At 47.3% G+C, this 16,520-nt stretch overlaps 1 protein-coding gene across 1 annotated transcript in view; it reads left to right on the top strand.

The window, feature by feature from the left end:
- The first annotated feature begins 2,646 nt into the window (after positions 1–2,646).
- The window catches only part of Pawr (pro-apoptotic WT1 regulator), a 78,788-nt gene continuing 64,914 nt past the window's right edge, over positions 2,647–16,520 (top strand). Inside the window, exons 1-2 of the mRNA XM_075954417.1 lie at positions 2,647–2,786; positions 3,228–3,841. Of these exons, the coding sequence (XP_075810532.1) occupies positions 3,347–3,841 (495 nt within the window). The 5' untranslated portion in view covers positions 2,647–2,786; positions 3,228–3,346. The remainder of the gene's footprint in view (positions 2,787–3,227; positions 3,842–16,520) is intronic.

Here is a 16,520-nt window from a genome sequence, read left to right as displayed (position 1 = left end):
TTCTTTTGTTAGCATTAGCATATTTTCCTTTATTATTAAGTACAAATGGATCACTGAAATGAGCTATGTCAGGCCAACTCCGAGAGTTTTACTGTTGACCCAGGAACACTTGGCAATGCCACAAAAGGTTTCGTGGATGCTTCTGGCATCTGGAAGGTTGAAGTCCAAGATGATGCTAAGCCTATTCCAATGAATGAAGCAAACCCCAGAACAAAGATCCACCCAGCCCCAAATGTCAATAGTGTGGAGGCTGAGAAACTGAGCCCCACATCTTTGAGGATTATTTCATCAGAAGTCTATACATAAAGATGATATGCAAACATCTTACAGGGCAGGCTTGACTCAGCTTAAATACCTCACTATAATGTTGGAAGAAGCCTGGTTGTGCAATCTACCTTTGGGAATACTGAGAATGGTAAAGTCAAGACAAAAGGTATAATAAGCGATAACAATAACAAAACAGAGTGCTTTGTACCTTAATAATCTCTTTCATCCATGATTCCCTGGGCACTTTATAGACTAGTAACCACTCTGGTTCTCACGTATTACCTTTTATCTAAGGACCTGAGGCACTTTCACAATGCTCTTAACATGTAGGAAGTATCATTATCCCCATTTTATATGCAGGTAAACAGAGGCACAAAAGTTAAGCAACTTACCCAAAGCCAAGCCAGCCAACACTCCTGACTCAGAGTCGATTAATACTAAGAGATGGAGGGGGGTGATAAATTTATTTTCATAAATGTTACCCTTGTTCATTTAAGGTCTATTGTTTTCAAGTTAACGTATTCATTTCTTCTTCTTCTTCTTCTTCTTCTTCTTCTTCTTCTTCTTCTTCTTCTTCTTCTTCTTCTTCTTCTCCTCCTCCTCCTCCTCCTCCTCCTCCTCCTCCCCCTCCTTCTTCTTTCTTCTTCCTCTTCCATCTCATCCTCTTCTTTTTTTCTTCTCTTCTTCCTCTTCTTCCTCCTCCTTCTCCTTTCTGTCTCCCCAATCAGAACCCAAGGACAGTTTGATATTATAGTAACAGGAGTGGCCCTTGAATCAAGCATACTACAGTCGGAGTCAACTCTTAAAACAGCTTTAAAACATATGGTACTATTGCTGATCTTGTAGTAAAGAAAGCTACAGAATTTCAGAGAATTTAAACACACGCTAAAAATCTGTGTGATAAATTAGGTCTGGGCACTCCAACTGAGCATGTCCTCTTTCCAGCATGGTCTACAGCCCCTCCAAGAGATCAATGCCTGAATACGAAAGTTTATAGTCAGGCTCCATTTTGCCTCTTTTGTTTTGTCTTATTTTTTGAGACAGAGTTTCTCTGTGTAGTCCTGGCTGTCCTAGAGCTCCCTCTGTAAAACCAGGCTGACCTCGAACTCACAGAGATCTGCCTGCGGCGATCCACCTCCTGAGTCCTGGGATTAAAGGCCTGCGCCGCCACCTCCAGGTTCATCTTGCCTCTTAAAAACCCAAAAAACAAAACCACAATTCGGTTTGTTCCAGCTACGCTTACGATCAGTATGTTTTAAAGTCTCTCAGGTGAGACCTTTTACCAAGTAACTTTCTAAGCGTTTCTGTCGTTCCAACCGGCAGGCCAAAGACCAGAACTGCTTCTGAGAAATGCAAAGCCTGTGAGTCATTGTCGCCTGTTCCCATTGCTCTAGTAGGTGCCTGTAGCCTCCTTGCCCACACTGTGGCACCTGAGCAAAATGAGAAAGATTTGTTAGGTCAGCCTGTGTGTGACTCACGGCTCTTACTTTTTAGGACGTGAAGGCATGGTTTCACAGCCCCTGACAATGATGCACTCTGCCTTTACAGGGACGTGAGAGATCAGCGGGAGCCCATTCACCCCGGATCTAGAGACCTAGAAGACTCGCGTGTGAGGGTGGACTCCTGAGCATAGTAGGGATGGAAAAAAAGGAGACTATCCAGCTTTTCGACGTTAGTGGGAGATTTGCTGCTAAAACCGTCCATAAGCGGTGTAGAGACTGCGTGAAAACGGGATGAACTGCAAAATACAGTAAAAGTGTGCAAAGGCATCATGTCGAGTCAAAAGCTTGAGAGAATAACAAAGTCTTGATAAATCATTAATTTTAGCTTCTTCTTTTAGCTAACTCCCTTCCCAAGACACTCGCTGTTTTGAAGAGGCTTGCTGGGTTTTCTCAGGGTCCTCCTCGCCACCCCTTGCATCCCAAACGGGGTGGGCAGCGGCGAGGGAAAGGGACGCTTGGGTATTTCCCCACCCTGGCGAGCCAGGTCCTGAATCATCACTAGCTGGTAGCACTTGCCTTCAGCAAGTCACAACTTTCCCTAGAATAATACGGTCTTGGACTTAAAAGGAAGCGTGGTGGGAGACCTGAGAGGCGGGGAAGTGGAGCGAGGAGAGGGGCGTGGAGCGACCGATCCCGCCCCAGAATCTCAAGAGCTGGAAGAATGAGGTGTCCCAGCCACTGGCGCCCCGAGAGGGAGGAGACGCCGCGGCGGGATAGGCGGGGCGCCGCGTACCTGGGCGCGGAGGGCGGGGCTTCGGCGGCACTCCCTCCCCCCTCCCACTTTCTGGCAGGGACTCGGTCCTTTCCGCCCCGCTTCGGCCCTGCTCGGCTCCCGCCCCCCCCCTCCGCCCCTCGCTCTCTCCCTCCCACCCTCTCTCCCTCCCTCCGGCCAGGGACTGCCCCCGAGCTCCAGCGGGCGAGTTTGCCGTGGCTGGTCGTGCGCGTCCTGAGCGCTCTGGCTCACCTGGACAACCCTCCTCCCCGCCCCGCGCCTTGTCCCACCTAAACTTCTCGGAGGTAAGGAAGGGGCTCCCCGGGTCTCCCGCGCGGGACTCGTGCACCGGTCCCGTTCTCCGCTGGACACACTTCGCCTGTTCCAGCCGGCTAGGGGGCTCCATGCCCCGTCCCGGAATGGAGGCGTCCGTGGCGCGGGAGCATGAGCCCGCGCCAGCGGAGAGGTTTCGCGGGGAGCTCGGCACACAGGTGGCAGCGGCGCGGGTGTCCCGGTGCGCGGTCGCCCACCGGGTTGGGACGGGGGAGAGGGGAGGGTGGCGAGGGTGGGGCTCGCCTCTCTCTGCTTCCCCGGGGTCAGAGATCTCGGGGTGCACGGCGGAGGTGAGCCTTGTGAACTTGCTGGGGATTCGCGGGGACGTCGAGGGGGGAGCCCATGGCTGTTCTGCCGTTGCCCGGGGACCTGACGCCGCGCCCCCTCACCCGACCCGTGTTCTTCCCTTGCAGAGCCTGGGTCGCGCAGCGCGCCGTCCCCCTCGCATTCTTGCTCCCCGGGCAGGCGGCAGGCGGCGGCGGGAGTCGGGACGCGCGGCGAGAGGGGCGCCCCCGCCGGCCCCTCTGGGAACATGGCGACCGGCGGCTACCGGAGCGGCGGCAGCACCACGGACTTCCTGGAGGAGTGGAAGGCGAAGCGCGAGAAGATGCGCGCGAAGCAGAACCCCGCGGGCCCGGGTTCGGGCGGCGGCGGCGATCCTGCCGCTAAGTCCCCTGCGGGACCACTGTCCCCAACCGCGGTCGCCGGGACCTCCGAGCTCAACCACGGCCCCGCGGGCGCGGCCGCACCTGCTGTCCCCGGGCCCACCGCCCTGAACTGCGCTCTGGGTCCCTCGGCGCTGCCCCGCTCGGCTCCCGGCTCCCGGCGGCCGGAGGAGGAATGCTCGACCGCCGCTGCAGTCGCGGGGGCGCCCGCGTCCCGGGGCGACGAGGAAGAACCGGACGGCGCCCCGGAGAAGGGCCGCAGCTCGGGGCCCAGCGCCAGGAAAGGCAAGGGGCAGATCGAGAAGAGGAAGCTGCGGGAGAAGCGGCGCTCCACCGGCGTGGTCAACATCCCCGCCGCGGAGGTGAGCCGGACGGGACGGTGCGGGGCGGGGCGGGGAGGGTTCGGGGATCGGGGCCGCCTCCGGTGTCTTCCACCAGGGAGCTCCCTCGACCCGGGGCCCGGAGGTCCCTTGCACTCCCTTTCAGCCTGGATGGAGTTTTACTTTGAGCAAAAGATTCCTGGGAAGTTTCTCCGACCCAGATGAGGACACGTGCTTTTTTGCGCCCTGGGAACCGGTTTCCTACTTTAGAGTGATAGACAGTTTGTGTCCCCAAGGTTTGCCAGCCTAGACTTTTCCGTGTGGGGGTGATCAGTTAGGGAAAATCGATTCGTGGAGGTGATGACGTATTCTGCTTTCCCACGTGTCCGTCTCCGGCTATCAAGTTGTTTTATCTCCACTTCCCTAGCAGTGTTTGCAGGAGAGCACCTGTAAAGAAAGCGTAGCCTTAGCAATATCTAAGGCAGCGTTTATCTCGCAGTAAACTCCTGATGAGTGTGTCCAAATAAAAGTCTGCTGTGTAGCCTACATCACCCCACCCCCTCACCCCCACCCAAGCAGGGATGCTGTAGCAATCTCGGTTCTGGAGGCTCAGGGATTTCTTGCGGTATTTAATAATTGGGCAAGCATTTGTGGGAGGTGTGCTCTTTTGTTTGGGGTTATTTTTGCTATTTCACCAAAAACATTTCTTCAGGCAACAGGGACGTTCTCTTAGGGTCTGTTTAAAGATTTATGCCGAAGTGTCTTCTCGCACTTCTATCCACCTGGAAGTAAGCTGCCCCAAACCGTTGGGGGGGGGGGGGGAAGTGGTTTGACCACTGCGCTTCACCCGAGGAGCCACATCTTACTCAGTGGCTTTTTAGTTTTTGTTCACCACCCACAACTTTTTTCTTCCTGGCCATTAAATGACTGTTAAAATATTTACTAACTGTGGGCTGGGAGTGTAGCTCAGTGGTAGAGCGTTCGCTTAGAATGTGTTAAGGCCCGGTGTTTGATCACCAGCACTGCTTAAACAGAACAGAACGCAAAAGCACGTTAAAAGCCAGGCATCATGGCTCAAAAGCATAATCGCATCCTTGTGAGGCTGAGGCAGGAAGATGGAGCATTTGAGACCAGTCAGGGTTATGCGTTTGTGAGACCATCTCCACCCCATTGCCCACTAATTTATTAATAATTGCGGTTTAAGTGATTTGTAGTAAGGAGTATATTAGAATTATAATTTTAAGTACTAATGTGATTTCCATAACTAGAAAATCGGAGTGTGTCTCTGTAGGGTCTATTTTTGTATTTTTATGGGAATGTTTCAGAGATTTTTATCAGGCAGAACAACTGTCCTTTGTGGTTTACTACTTGTACAAGATATCTGTTATTCATTAAAGTTGCTTTCAAAGGAATTCATAAGAATGGTAATCAAATTTCCAGGTTCCTTTTTTTTTAATGTAAAAATATGAAGATTAAGGGGAATTGAAGACAAAGCTTTGGAAAGTCTGCATTCCTCAGTGTTATTTTTAAAAAGCAACTTATGGTCCAAATAATAGAACTTGTCATTTTTTGCTCCTTTTTCAGGGTTCATCTGACAAGGGTCTTATTTTGGGAACTATGTTGGCAGATGTTAAACTTCATATTTTTGGTCTGGCTGCTTGTTTTTTTTTTAATTACTTAAAAAAAGAAAAAAAAGAAGAAGCCCGGGAAAATAGGGTGTATCGTGTGAGAGCCTGAGAAACGTCCTTTGTTAGTGGGTCCTCCTCTTGAGTGAGGGAACGCAGTGCCGAGAATGTAGATGGCTCCCTGCTGCAATTGAGTCGAATACTCTGGAATGTTTTTCGTTTGGGTGTTGGCAACTCCTAAATTTAATCTTCCTTAAAAACAAACAACCCAGGGTACCATTTTTTTTTTCCTTCGTCTGTGGAATTTGAACCTTTTTTTTTTTATTGAATAGGGAATTGAGGATTGCTTTCTTTTAGTGGTAACCATGGCTCTGTTTCAAGCTGTAGGACCCAACAAAACAAAGTCATATTTTACCACAGTATCTAATTAGCTGACATACTTCTCAAGTGTCTCCTTCCCTTACTGTTGGAATTTCAGGATGGCTTTTTTTTTTAATATGGTTTAAACAGTTGGAGAATATATATTGCAGAACTTTGAAGCTGAACCGTTTTCATATCTCTTAGGCTGTTGCTGTTTTAGAACTGCAAGCCATTTCTTCCAGTTTTGAATAGTGAGAGGCACTCGCCGAAAGGGTTGGTGTGTTGCATCGCTTCGCACTCCTGTTTTTTAGGAGGTCGTATTCTGTAAACTTTTAGGTATCGCCCATTCTGCCAGTAGGGAAACAAAGATATGCTGTTGAATGAGACTTGCGTTCATTCACGCAGTATTCCCAAACGAGTTTATTCCAGATTTTCCTGGAATGTGCTTAGAGGGCCTAGTTCAGTGGCTGACAATCTTTGTTCCTTCAAGCAGTAGGTATTATAGGCTGTGGTGGAACATGCCTTCCACCCCACTGCAGAGGCCGAGGCAGAGGAAGGCAGATAGATCTGTGTGGTTGGAGCCCAGCTAGGAATACATGGTGAAACAGTATCCTCCCGTCCCCCCAAATGCACACATCAAACACCCGTATGATGTATTCATTCTGCCTTTTACCAACTGATGGTATTATTCTTGTGTGTTGCTTATATTGCTGCAACGGCACCTGACTCCAGCCAAACATCCCAGTAGCAACTACGATATAGTTTAGAGAGGAAATGGGTTAAAAGCTAAAACTTCCCAGGAGGGGATAGCATACCAGGCAGGCACTGTGGGGAGTTGAGTATAAAAGTCCAGATTTCCAGACACCTCTTAATGAGATAAACTCTGATTTTCATTCATTCGTTTCTTGTTTTTGTTTTAATTTCCCTGACTTTCGGCGTTTTCTACCTTTCCCGTGAGGTAGTATCTCGCTCTCATTGAATAATTAGGACATGGCATGCTACCTGCTACTAACTAGTCTTTGTGTTCTTCAAATGCGACAAATGATCATTACGTGCCCGTGTCCACTGCATTGTCGAAGCGGCGGAGTGGGCTAAACAAGAAGACAGCTGTGTAGATTTGGAGAGAGCAAGGGCTGGGGTCTAGGAAGAAGTGAAAGGACATGGCACCGACTTAGCAGTGTGAGTTCATGGGCACGCAGCCTGCTGCTGGTTCCGTGTTGGCATGCTCTATGTCTAAAGGGAAGAGACAGTTGAGCTGGAAGCCAATGAGACTGAGACTCTTGGGTTGAGTCTTACTTACTTTCATACCCACCTATCCATCCGCCAAATCTCATGCGCGTTTGCACACAAATGCAGTGTTTGAAGGGCCAAAGGGTAGCGGTTCCTAACTCTGGCAGCCTCTTGATACCATGTGCAGAACTTAAAATAAATGCTCCCCCCCCCCTCGCCGCCGCCGATTCTTGGCCCTTCCTGCCCTCCACTCCCACTCCCATGTGATTTAATGGGTTTGGGATGAAGCCCAGGCTTTAATATTTTTATAAACTCCCCATGTAATTCTCATGTGAGTCAGGGTTAAGGACCACTGGGTCACAGTCTGAGCACCCAGAAGGGACTAGAACACAGGCCTTGCCTACAGGTTCTCGCGAATACGCTAAGGAAGCACGGTGAAATCGGTGAGTTAGCTTCATCCCTAAGCCGTCCACCTCTTCAGAGGCAGCGGTGGCATTGAGAACTTCTGAGACGGTGGTGTGTCGGCTCTATTTACAAGAGCTACTGCCTGAAGACAGTTGCCACAGGAAACAGGAGTGTATCATTAGGCAGCCATGAAAACTTGGTTTATGCTAAAAGCCAACAGATAGTTAAAAGTTCTACTTGCATAAGGGTTGGCTGAAGTACTTAAAGGTCATTGCAGCCCTGTTATGTAGCTACTCAATCCCTGTTACCAGAGTAGAACGGAGAGGCTTAGAGCGTAAATGATTCGCGACTGTACAGCTATAAACATGGCAGTTATTACATACGGACTAAAAGAGATGGCACAGAAGCGATAGAGCAGTGTTTTAGTGTTCTTCTGGTATGTGTATGTGGAAGAAAAACAGATTTTTTTAAAAAGAATTAACCTTGCATTGTGTATCATATTTCCTTAGCTTTTTCCCTTTATGTTTTATTAAAGTTGTTTTTGATAATTAGGCATTTGAAAGAGGAAGCCTGTAATGGTTTGGAATTGAATAGAAACTGAGCCAAATTTGTAGGCTCAGAGATTGCTCTCAGAACCTCTCTAGTTTGCTTCGGGAGATTTTTTAACACCGAAGTGCTAGCAAAATGAAAAATAGGAACTTATTTTTTTTTGTTAGCAATTCAAAAGTGTATACTTTCTACGACCTAAATGATAATTTCCTTCTTCTCAAGATGGTGTTCCTACTGCATAATTTGAACCCAGGCTTTCCAGGGTGAGGCTGGAGGAATATTTGCTATAGAGAGCACTCACTTCCCTGGGAGCACTGGCGAGGCAGCAGTTAGCTCAGCATATTTGCTGAACGGTGCATGGGGCACGTTCTTCCCCGTAAACCCTAGAAATCCGGGGAGATTAGGATGTGGTGCTTAGTCTACAGCAAGCCCAGTGTTCTAAGAGACCTGAGTGTTTATACTACCCCCCCATCCACATGTCAGGTGCTCCCCATCTCTGAGTCATTGGTACTGTCTCTCCTGACTCATCACCCAGAAAGTTAGACAGTCTGGAACACAATGGGAATACCAAGCAGCATTTCTTCATCTACCTGGGGACTGGTCCAAAATGTTTTCTACGTTTTAAATTGTTGGTAAATATCGGGGCTTGCTTTTTTCCTCGGGGTCCTTTTACCTCCTTTAAGAATGGAGAGCCCCACATCCCATAATACACATCTTTTAAAATGCATACCCTATGGGACTAGGGACCTAGTCTACTGTTCACCGTTAGGATGTTAGCATGCACAAGGCCCTCGACTTGACTCCCAACAGAAAAGAAAGAAGAGTGGGCAATTCCGTTCTTTCACCGCATGCCGAGGCTGTGGTCTGGAAGTGTTTTCCTGTTTTTATCTGGAGTGTTCTTTATGTTCTGGGACCTGTGGTTGGCTAGGTTTCAGTCCTCCCCTCAGTGAAGTGCGGTGGTATTCAAACCGTGACAAGGTAATAGCTTTTAAGTAATTTCCTATCCATTTTTCCTGTGTTTCACAGGAAAGAAATAATGAAGGACTCCTTAGTTCTACTATTTTTTTTTTTGAAACCTGGGCACCTGCCACCAATAGTTCACACTAGAACTTGGTGTTAGAGGTATTTAATGGAATACAATTCTTTACATTATTTGGGTTTTTTTTTCTTTTCGTGCCTTTCCTGGAGACCTACAGAGCCTGATTGCAGAACCACTTGAGAGTATTGATCTGTATGAGAAGACAATGGAGTTTTAGGTTGCTTGAAGGTCATTGACTAAAAAGAGATACCTTTAAAAAAGTGTAGCTTGGGTGGGGGACAGACCACCTGGGTGACACTTACCTGTTATTTTCAGTGTCGACTTCCCAGACCCACCTGGGTAGAGGGAGTTACCCGAGACTGTGTTTTGACATGTTCCAGAGGGGTTCTGTGTGTGGGCCAGAAGTTGGAGAAGAGGTGACTTGAACAGTGTCTAGTGTACTAGTTCTCAAATGAAGCTAATACTAGTTAGCTAGCAGAATTGTTACATGATTCCAACAGATAGATGTGGGTAAGCCAGACATACTTAGGAAGCAAAGGCCAGAGGATGGGGGTTTAAGACCTGCCTGACCTCTACAGGAAGACACTGTCTCAATAAAACCAAAAGCTTGTAAAAAATGTTCACATGATGCTTATAGAAATTACATTGAGGGGGCTGGAGAGATGGCTCAGCGGTTAAGAGCACTGACTGCTCTTCCAGAGGTCCTGAGTTCAATTCCCAGCAACCATGTGGTGGCTCACAACCACCTATGATGAGATCTGGTACCCTCTTCTGGCCTACAGGCAGGATACTGTATAAATCAATCAATCAATCAATCAATCTTTGGGAAAAAAAGAAATTACATTGATAACTGCTTGTTGTTTAGGGGACTTGATACAAGGATGGTAATCATTGTTTTTTAATTTATTTTATTATTATTATTTTATTTTTGTTTTTTTGAGACAGGGTTTCTCAGTAGCTCTGGATCCTGTCCTGGAACTAGCTCTGTAGACCACCAGGCTGGCCTCGAACTCACAGAGATCTGCCTTCCTCAGCCTCCTGAGTGCTGGGGTTAAAGGCGTGTGCCACCACCTCCCAGCTTGTAAATTTTTTTATAGCTACTTAAACAGAGATAACTTGATCTCCCCGGAAATTTATAGCACTTTAGATATTTATAGAATGCCATGTGTTTAATGCAAAATGCATCCACTTCTCTTCTTGTCCTGTCTTTGTCCACAGCCTAGACCATAGGAAAAATACCTGATATTTATATGTAACTAGAAGCTAACTGTCCCCCAAGGGAAAGGACACAGAACAGTTATAGATACCTTCAAAAACCGGCAGTGCACATTCTCTAATGCTTTTCCAGCCTTCTTATTAGAACTTGCATTCGGTGCAGGATTGTTTTGCTCCTTAGACTCTTGACTTGGGGGACGAACAGTTGATTCTTTTCATACTTGGAGAAGAGGGAACTTGCAGCTTGTCTCAGGTGTATTAGAACCATGACACGAACTGCTCTTGGATTGATCTCAGGTCTTTAGCTCACCCCCTATACATGTGAGATCTGTAAGAACACCCAGTTTCTAATAGTGGCAAAACTATACATTTCAAATGTAGGGATAGCCCCACATTCATATTTTAACATGTGGTTTGATGCTAATTGATTGTGCTTTAATGTTTTTAGAAATATTCAGATAATTTCTTGGCCTCCCTTCTTCCCGTCTTCCATCCCTTCTTTCCTCCCTCTCTTTTCCAGAGACAACAGGGTCTCTATGTAGCCCTAGCTGGCGCGGCACTGGCCTTGAACCCACAGAGATCCTCTTGCCTCTGCCTCCACAGTACTAGGATCATGGCAAGCACTCCAAGCCCAGCATTTCAAGCAGTGTTGTTTTGCATTGAATGTCAAGAAGTAGGACCCTTAGGTTTTTTTTTTTTTTTTTTTTTGGTTTTTCAAGACAGGGTTTCTCTGTGGTTTTGGAGCCTGTCCTGGAACTAGCTCTTGTAGACCAGGCTGGTCTCGAACTCACAGAGATCCGCCTGCCTCTGCCTCCCAAGTGCTGGGATTAAAGGCGTGCGCCACCACCGCCCGGCTGACCCTTAGGTTTTGAAAGTCGTTGTTTTGTTAGGGTTTTGCTGGGATGCATGGATGTGAAGGTTTATGTTGTAGATCAGTTTGTTTTCAGATCAGTAATAAATATGAGGGGGTTAAGTGTATAGGATTCCTGACAAAAGAATTGAGTTTGTGAAATAGAGTGGAAACCGATGTCTAATGTCTGCTAATCTATAATTCAAGACTAAACCTAGAGGCCTGTAAACAAGCTTGTATTTCTTTGAGAAATTGCCTTATAATATGTGAATTCATTTTTTTATTAATTTTGGGGATACAAGAATATTTTAGTATTAAAGGAGAATGTAAATCTCTGTTGCGAAGAACGGAATTAACATTCAGAAGATGATGCTTGAGGATATGAATAGAAGACACATCCTAAGATTTGTCATTTTAAAATGCAGTGTGGGGGCTGGACAGGTAGGTGACTCTGTGGTTCAGAATGCTCACCTCTCTTCCAGAGCAGCGAGACAGTAGCTTCTGCATCCATAAATCATTCATTGTCTGTAAATTTAGAGCAGGGCCTTCCCCACGATACCTCTTCACGTTGATTCCCAAGGTGGGTTTTTCCATCGTTGTACAAGACAAGGAATTCGAGCCTCAAAGAAGTTGGGTCTTGGCCAAGGGCTGTCCTGGCAGAGCTTGGTCTTGACTTCAGGTCGGTTCGGAGGCAGCGCTCGCACGTGGGTTGTCATTGTTGGAAACACCCTGGATCTGTTCTGACAGAGTAACTTTGACGTGTGGAGAATCTGGTGGGACGCAGTGGAGAGAGCAGTTCGTGAGGAATGAGCAGCTCAGCTTGGGATGGATCCCAGTGGCATGCCAAGGAATCCAGCTGATCCTGTTGTTCCTTGTGAGCGCTGTTGGCAGGGCACTTCCTTCCTCTGTCCATACCTGTTTATACAACAACTCCTGATAATTTCTGGAAAGCAAAGAGGTTTCCTGTCCGACGTGAAATCCTTACAAGGGTGATTCTTTGTTCCGGAACAAATCTCCTGAAGAGTAACGAACTGTATGAAGTAGTGTAGAATAATAGATAGACAGTAAAAGAAAGAATTTCAAATTTCTGAGTTAAAAAGCAGCTTGGTTGGGAGGTGGTAAGCACACCTTTAATCCCAGCACTCAGGAGGCAGAGGCAGTCGGATCTCTGTGAGTTTGAGTGTGAGACCTGGTTCGAGCTGGTTCCAGGACAGCCAAGGCTGCACAAATAAACTGTCTTGAGGTACGGGAAGGAGAGAGAGAGAGAGAGAGAGAGAGAGAGAGAGAGAGAGAGAGAGAGAGAGAGAGAGAGAGAGAGAGAGAAAGAGAGATTGAGAGATAGATTAACTGAGATAGAATCCAACACAAATATACCTTTGTAATGAAGGTTTGTGAATGGCTTTGGGGGTGGGCAGAATGAAGTGGAGGTGAGGTGAAGAGGCAATGCTGGTATTAAATGTCCTGGATCTGGGCCAGTGAGATGGTTCAGAGGGTACAGACCCTGATGCCAAGTCTGGAAGCCCGGGCTTGCTCCCTAAGACCATGTGGTAGAAGGAGAGAACCAAATCTTGCAGCTTGTCTTTTGACTTCCATGTATAAACCATGGTGTGCACGCTCCACTCCTCTGCCACACAAATAAATGAATGAATACGTCTAATACAGTCTTTTAAGTTGTCAGAATGTGATCTAGACGTAAGTCTCGCGGAAGTTTACAGCTTCCTGCCGTTTCTTGAGTTTGGGCTTTGATGGACTGTGAAAGCCAGGTCTCTGTTGCATTCTTAGCTGCTTCCCATTCTTCTTGGAATTCAACTTTTAAAAAAAAAAAAAAAGAAGAAGAAGAAGAAGAAGAGGAGGAGGAGACCAGATCTCATTACAGATAGTTGTGAACCACCATGCATGTGTGTGCTGGGAATTGAACCTCAGAATCCAACTCTTAAAGGACAAGCATCACCTTGGAATCTTTCTCACTTCCTGGGCAGCTTCTCCACGTCTTCTTTCCTGTCCTTTGTTTCTCTTTCGAGCTCTGGAGGAACTCGGGTGCTTTCCCAACCCACGGTATTAGGAATGACACTTACTTTGTCTCACGTGATGTATATGTGAGGGTGCACACGTGTGTGAGTGTGCATGCGTGCACACTCATGTGCTGAGACCAAAGGAGGATGTCAGAGAGCGGATCTCTGAGTTCAAGGTCAGCCTGAGGAACATAGTGAGTTTCAGGACAGCCAGGGCTACGCGTAAGGGCTTGTCTTAACAAAATGAAAATAAAAGATAAAGGATGCATACAATCAAATCTGACGTGTTAATGCAGAAACGTAGGCTAGGAGATTCCTGAGGTTTGGCTAGCCCAGGAATTTTTGTGGTGGGGCACATATAATTTGTGACATTTCTTTTTCTTTCTTTTATTTATTTTTTAAGGTTTTATATTTTGTTACCAAACAAACCAGTTGGTTCCTGTGCAACAGGTAATCTCATACCAGACCCCCACTTTAAACATGGCCAAGTCCCTGGAGGATAAGAACGTTCACCTTCATCTGGTGGGGGGTCGGTCGATGGCCGTGGTTCAGCCCTCAGTCCACTGTGTGTGATTCCTTCGCGCTCAGCTCCTGTTCTCCTCCAGTGTCTCCTTGGAGTTGTACCTAATTCTGCTTTTCATCCAAACCCACTGGCGAGTTGGGTGATTTTTGCATTCGTTGCTTGGTCAGCAATTGTTTGATTCTGAGAGTCTTGTGAGCAGACACAGTGAGAAGTTGAGTCGGGCGTGTAGTGCACGGTGACAGAGGAGAGAAGAAGAGCGAGGCGGTTCCTGAAGGACCAATGAGAAAAGGTCAGGCGAGGAAGAGAGTTTGAGGCCCGAAGAGCAGGATGGCCAGAGGCTTTTGTCACAAGCATGACTGAGATAGAAGTTGCACTAGGAAATAATGGCAGGTGAAATTAGAGCTGCAGCGTATAGAAACAAACATGAAAACGACTTAGGATTTCAGTTGAAGGTACCTGCCCGGCTGCAGGAGCTCTTGACCAACATGAGTCTTTGAGGTGGTGTGAGCCCAGCTGTCGGGCTTTGGTGACCAGAAGAGAGGGAGGAAAGAGAGAATGAGGGGATTGTTCCAGAGGTGATGGTCATACCCCACTTGGGGACACTGTGTGTGACAACATTAGCACCCTGGAGCTGACTGCCGTTCATTGACATGCTCCCAGTCTTGGGTCTTTAACTGCCCGCTGATAACTTCAACTGGGTGGAGTACGTAGGAAAGATTATAATTGCCTTGAGTTATTATCTTTGATAATTTCAAAGACGACGATTTAAATAAAGAAATCACTCACACCCCAGGTGGATCATGGAATATCATTGTGATCATGGATGAGCTCAGGTAGTCGTTATTCAGCGTAGCTGATCCTGTGTGCCTCAAGGACCCGCCTCTGTCCTGTGTGCTCCGTACACAACCAGCTTCAGGGAGGATGCTGCTGTCCCATGCACAGCTGTAATGGCAGGACCCCGAGGAGAGACGTCGTCCTGAATTCCCCATTTCAGAAGTCCATTGCGGGCTCTGGTCTGTCTCCTCTGGTCCTTCTGGAGTTGAGCTGCAGAGCGGATGGCTGTCACCTTTTGCAGGAAACCCGAGCACACCCGACACCCTCATGCTTCTTACGCCGTCAGGTTTTTGATGATATTGTTTATTCGCCTGATGGCTCAGTTGATGTTTTCCTTCTTTCTTTTTTCTGTTTCCACGCTGGGGATGTTTCCAAGGCCTCACAGAGGTGGAGCTCCAATCCAGGACCCCAGGTTTTAGAAGTTCTAATGCTGTCTGATTCTGAGGAGCTTGTCTGAAAATCCAGAAGACTGATACACAATATTCTGCTTGCTCATAGCTTTGCTTTTCAGCCCTCAGAGATCAAACCTACTTCGGAAGGATTGAATTGTTTAGCACTATGTGAATATATCCTTACTAATGAGCCAGAGAATAGCCTCAGTTTTTAATAATTCCTCTCATTAACAGGGAGTTTAATTCATAGGATTATTAACTCTGTACCAGGAAAGATGAACCGTACCTTCCTGGCCCATGAACGGGTAGCTGGAAGACACAGTTTCAGCTTTTAGTAGTGCAAACGACCGTCAAAGTCTCTGCATGTTTACTGGGGACAAAGTTAAACTAAGGAAACATTAAGAGGCTTGCACAGAGGCCTGCGGGCCAAAATGCAGACCTCTGAGAAGACCGTTGGGCCTGTCAGTGAGGGGCCTACACTCAGCTCCTTCAGCTGCTGGGATCCTTGAGGGCCAGGGGCACAGGAAGACTAATCTCTGATGCCACCTGAGGGCGTGCTGCCATGGTCAAGAACAGTCAAAGTGACGCTGATGGGGACAGGGGGCAGGCAAAGGACTAGCTCCCCCGCCCCCCAGTTCTGTGTGGACAGGGACAGAAATAGGATTAAATTGGCTCATGTAGCAATGGCCAGAGTAGCTGAAAAAAATTATCCTCTGGTTGGTTTTTTTTTTTAAAGAATTGTTTATTTTAGTTGTTTGGGTGTTTTGCACACATATATGTCTGCACCATGTGTGTGCATTGTCTCAGAGGCCAGAAGCCCCTGGAACTGGAGTTACAGACGGTTGGGAACCTCCATGTGGGTGCTGGGAGTCGAACCCAGGTCCTCTGGAAGAGCAGCCAGTGCTCTTAACCACTGAGTCATCTCTTCAGCTCCTAACTGGGTCTATTTCACAGTATCAAGGAAGTATTGGTCACAGTTTTAGTGGCGATGGTGGTTGAGTATGTGTTTTGAATTAAAGTTCTCTTTAGGGATTATGCATTGCTGTGTTGAGATGAACTATGTCCGCAATGTAGAGTTAGTAAATAAATGAAAGTTAAGGGCTGGAGAGACGGCTCTCTCTGCCTTGCCTGCTCTCCCAGAGGACCTGGGTTCAATTCCCAGCACCCACATGGCAGCTCACCAACTGTCTGTAATTCCAGTTCTAGGGGATCTGACACCCATGGCAAAAATACCAATGCACATAAAGTAAAAATAAATAAAGAAAATAAATAAAACTGAAACTAGTTATGTATAAATGAGGGCACATTTTGTTATCTTCTTTTCTAGCCTATGTGCTTGCAGTTTTATAGAAAAAAATTAGGGGTGCGTGTGTGTGTGTGTGTGTGTGTGTGTGTGTGTGTGTAAGTTTAAACTGATTCTGATATAGAAGGGTGCGTGTTGATAAAGCAGATGGGAAATCTGGTCATAGTCCTGTAGAGAGGCCTCCACAAGGACATGGCAAAGAGAGATGGCTGCAGAGTGACCATCCCATGTTGGGACTGTGAGGGAAACCTCGTCTGGAACAATGCTTTTCCACCGAGGCCTGAATTTGGGGACTGCACCAGTCGTGTAGAAATTCAAGGAAGGCGCCGAGGGGAAAGTCCCCGGTAGAAAGTACAGAACAGGCTTCAGGGGAGGGAATGACCC

Source organism: Microtus pennsylvanicus, chromosome 20 (assembly GCF_037038515.1).
Source record: "Microtus pennsylvanicus isolate mMicPen1 chromosome 20, mMicPen1.hap1, whole genome shotgun sequence".
Lineage (NCBI taxonomy): Eukaryota > Metazoa > Chordata > Mammalia > Rodentia > Cricetidae > Microtus > Microtus pennsylvanicus.
Note: the sequence above shows the minus strand (reverse complement) of the source record. Positions and strands in the feature narration are given on the sequence as shown.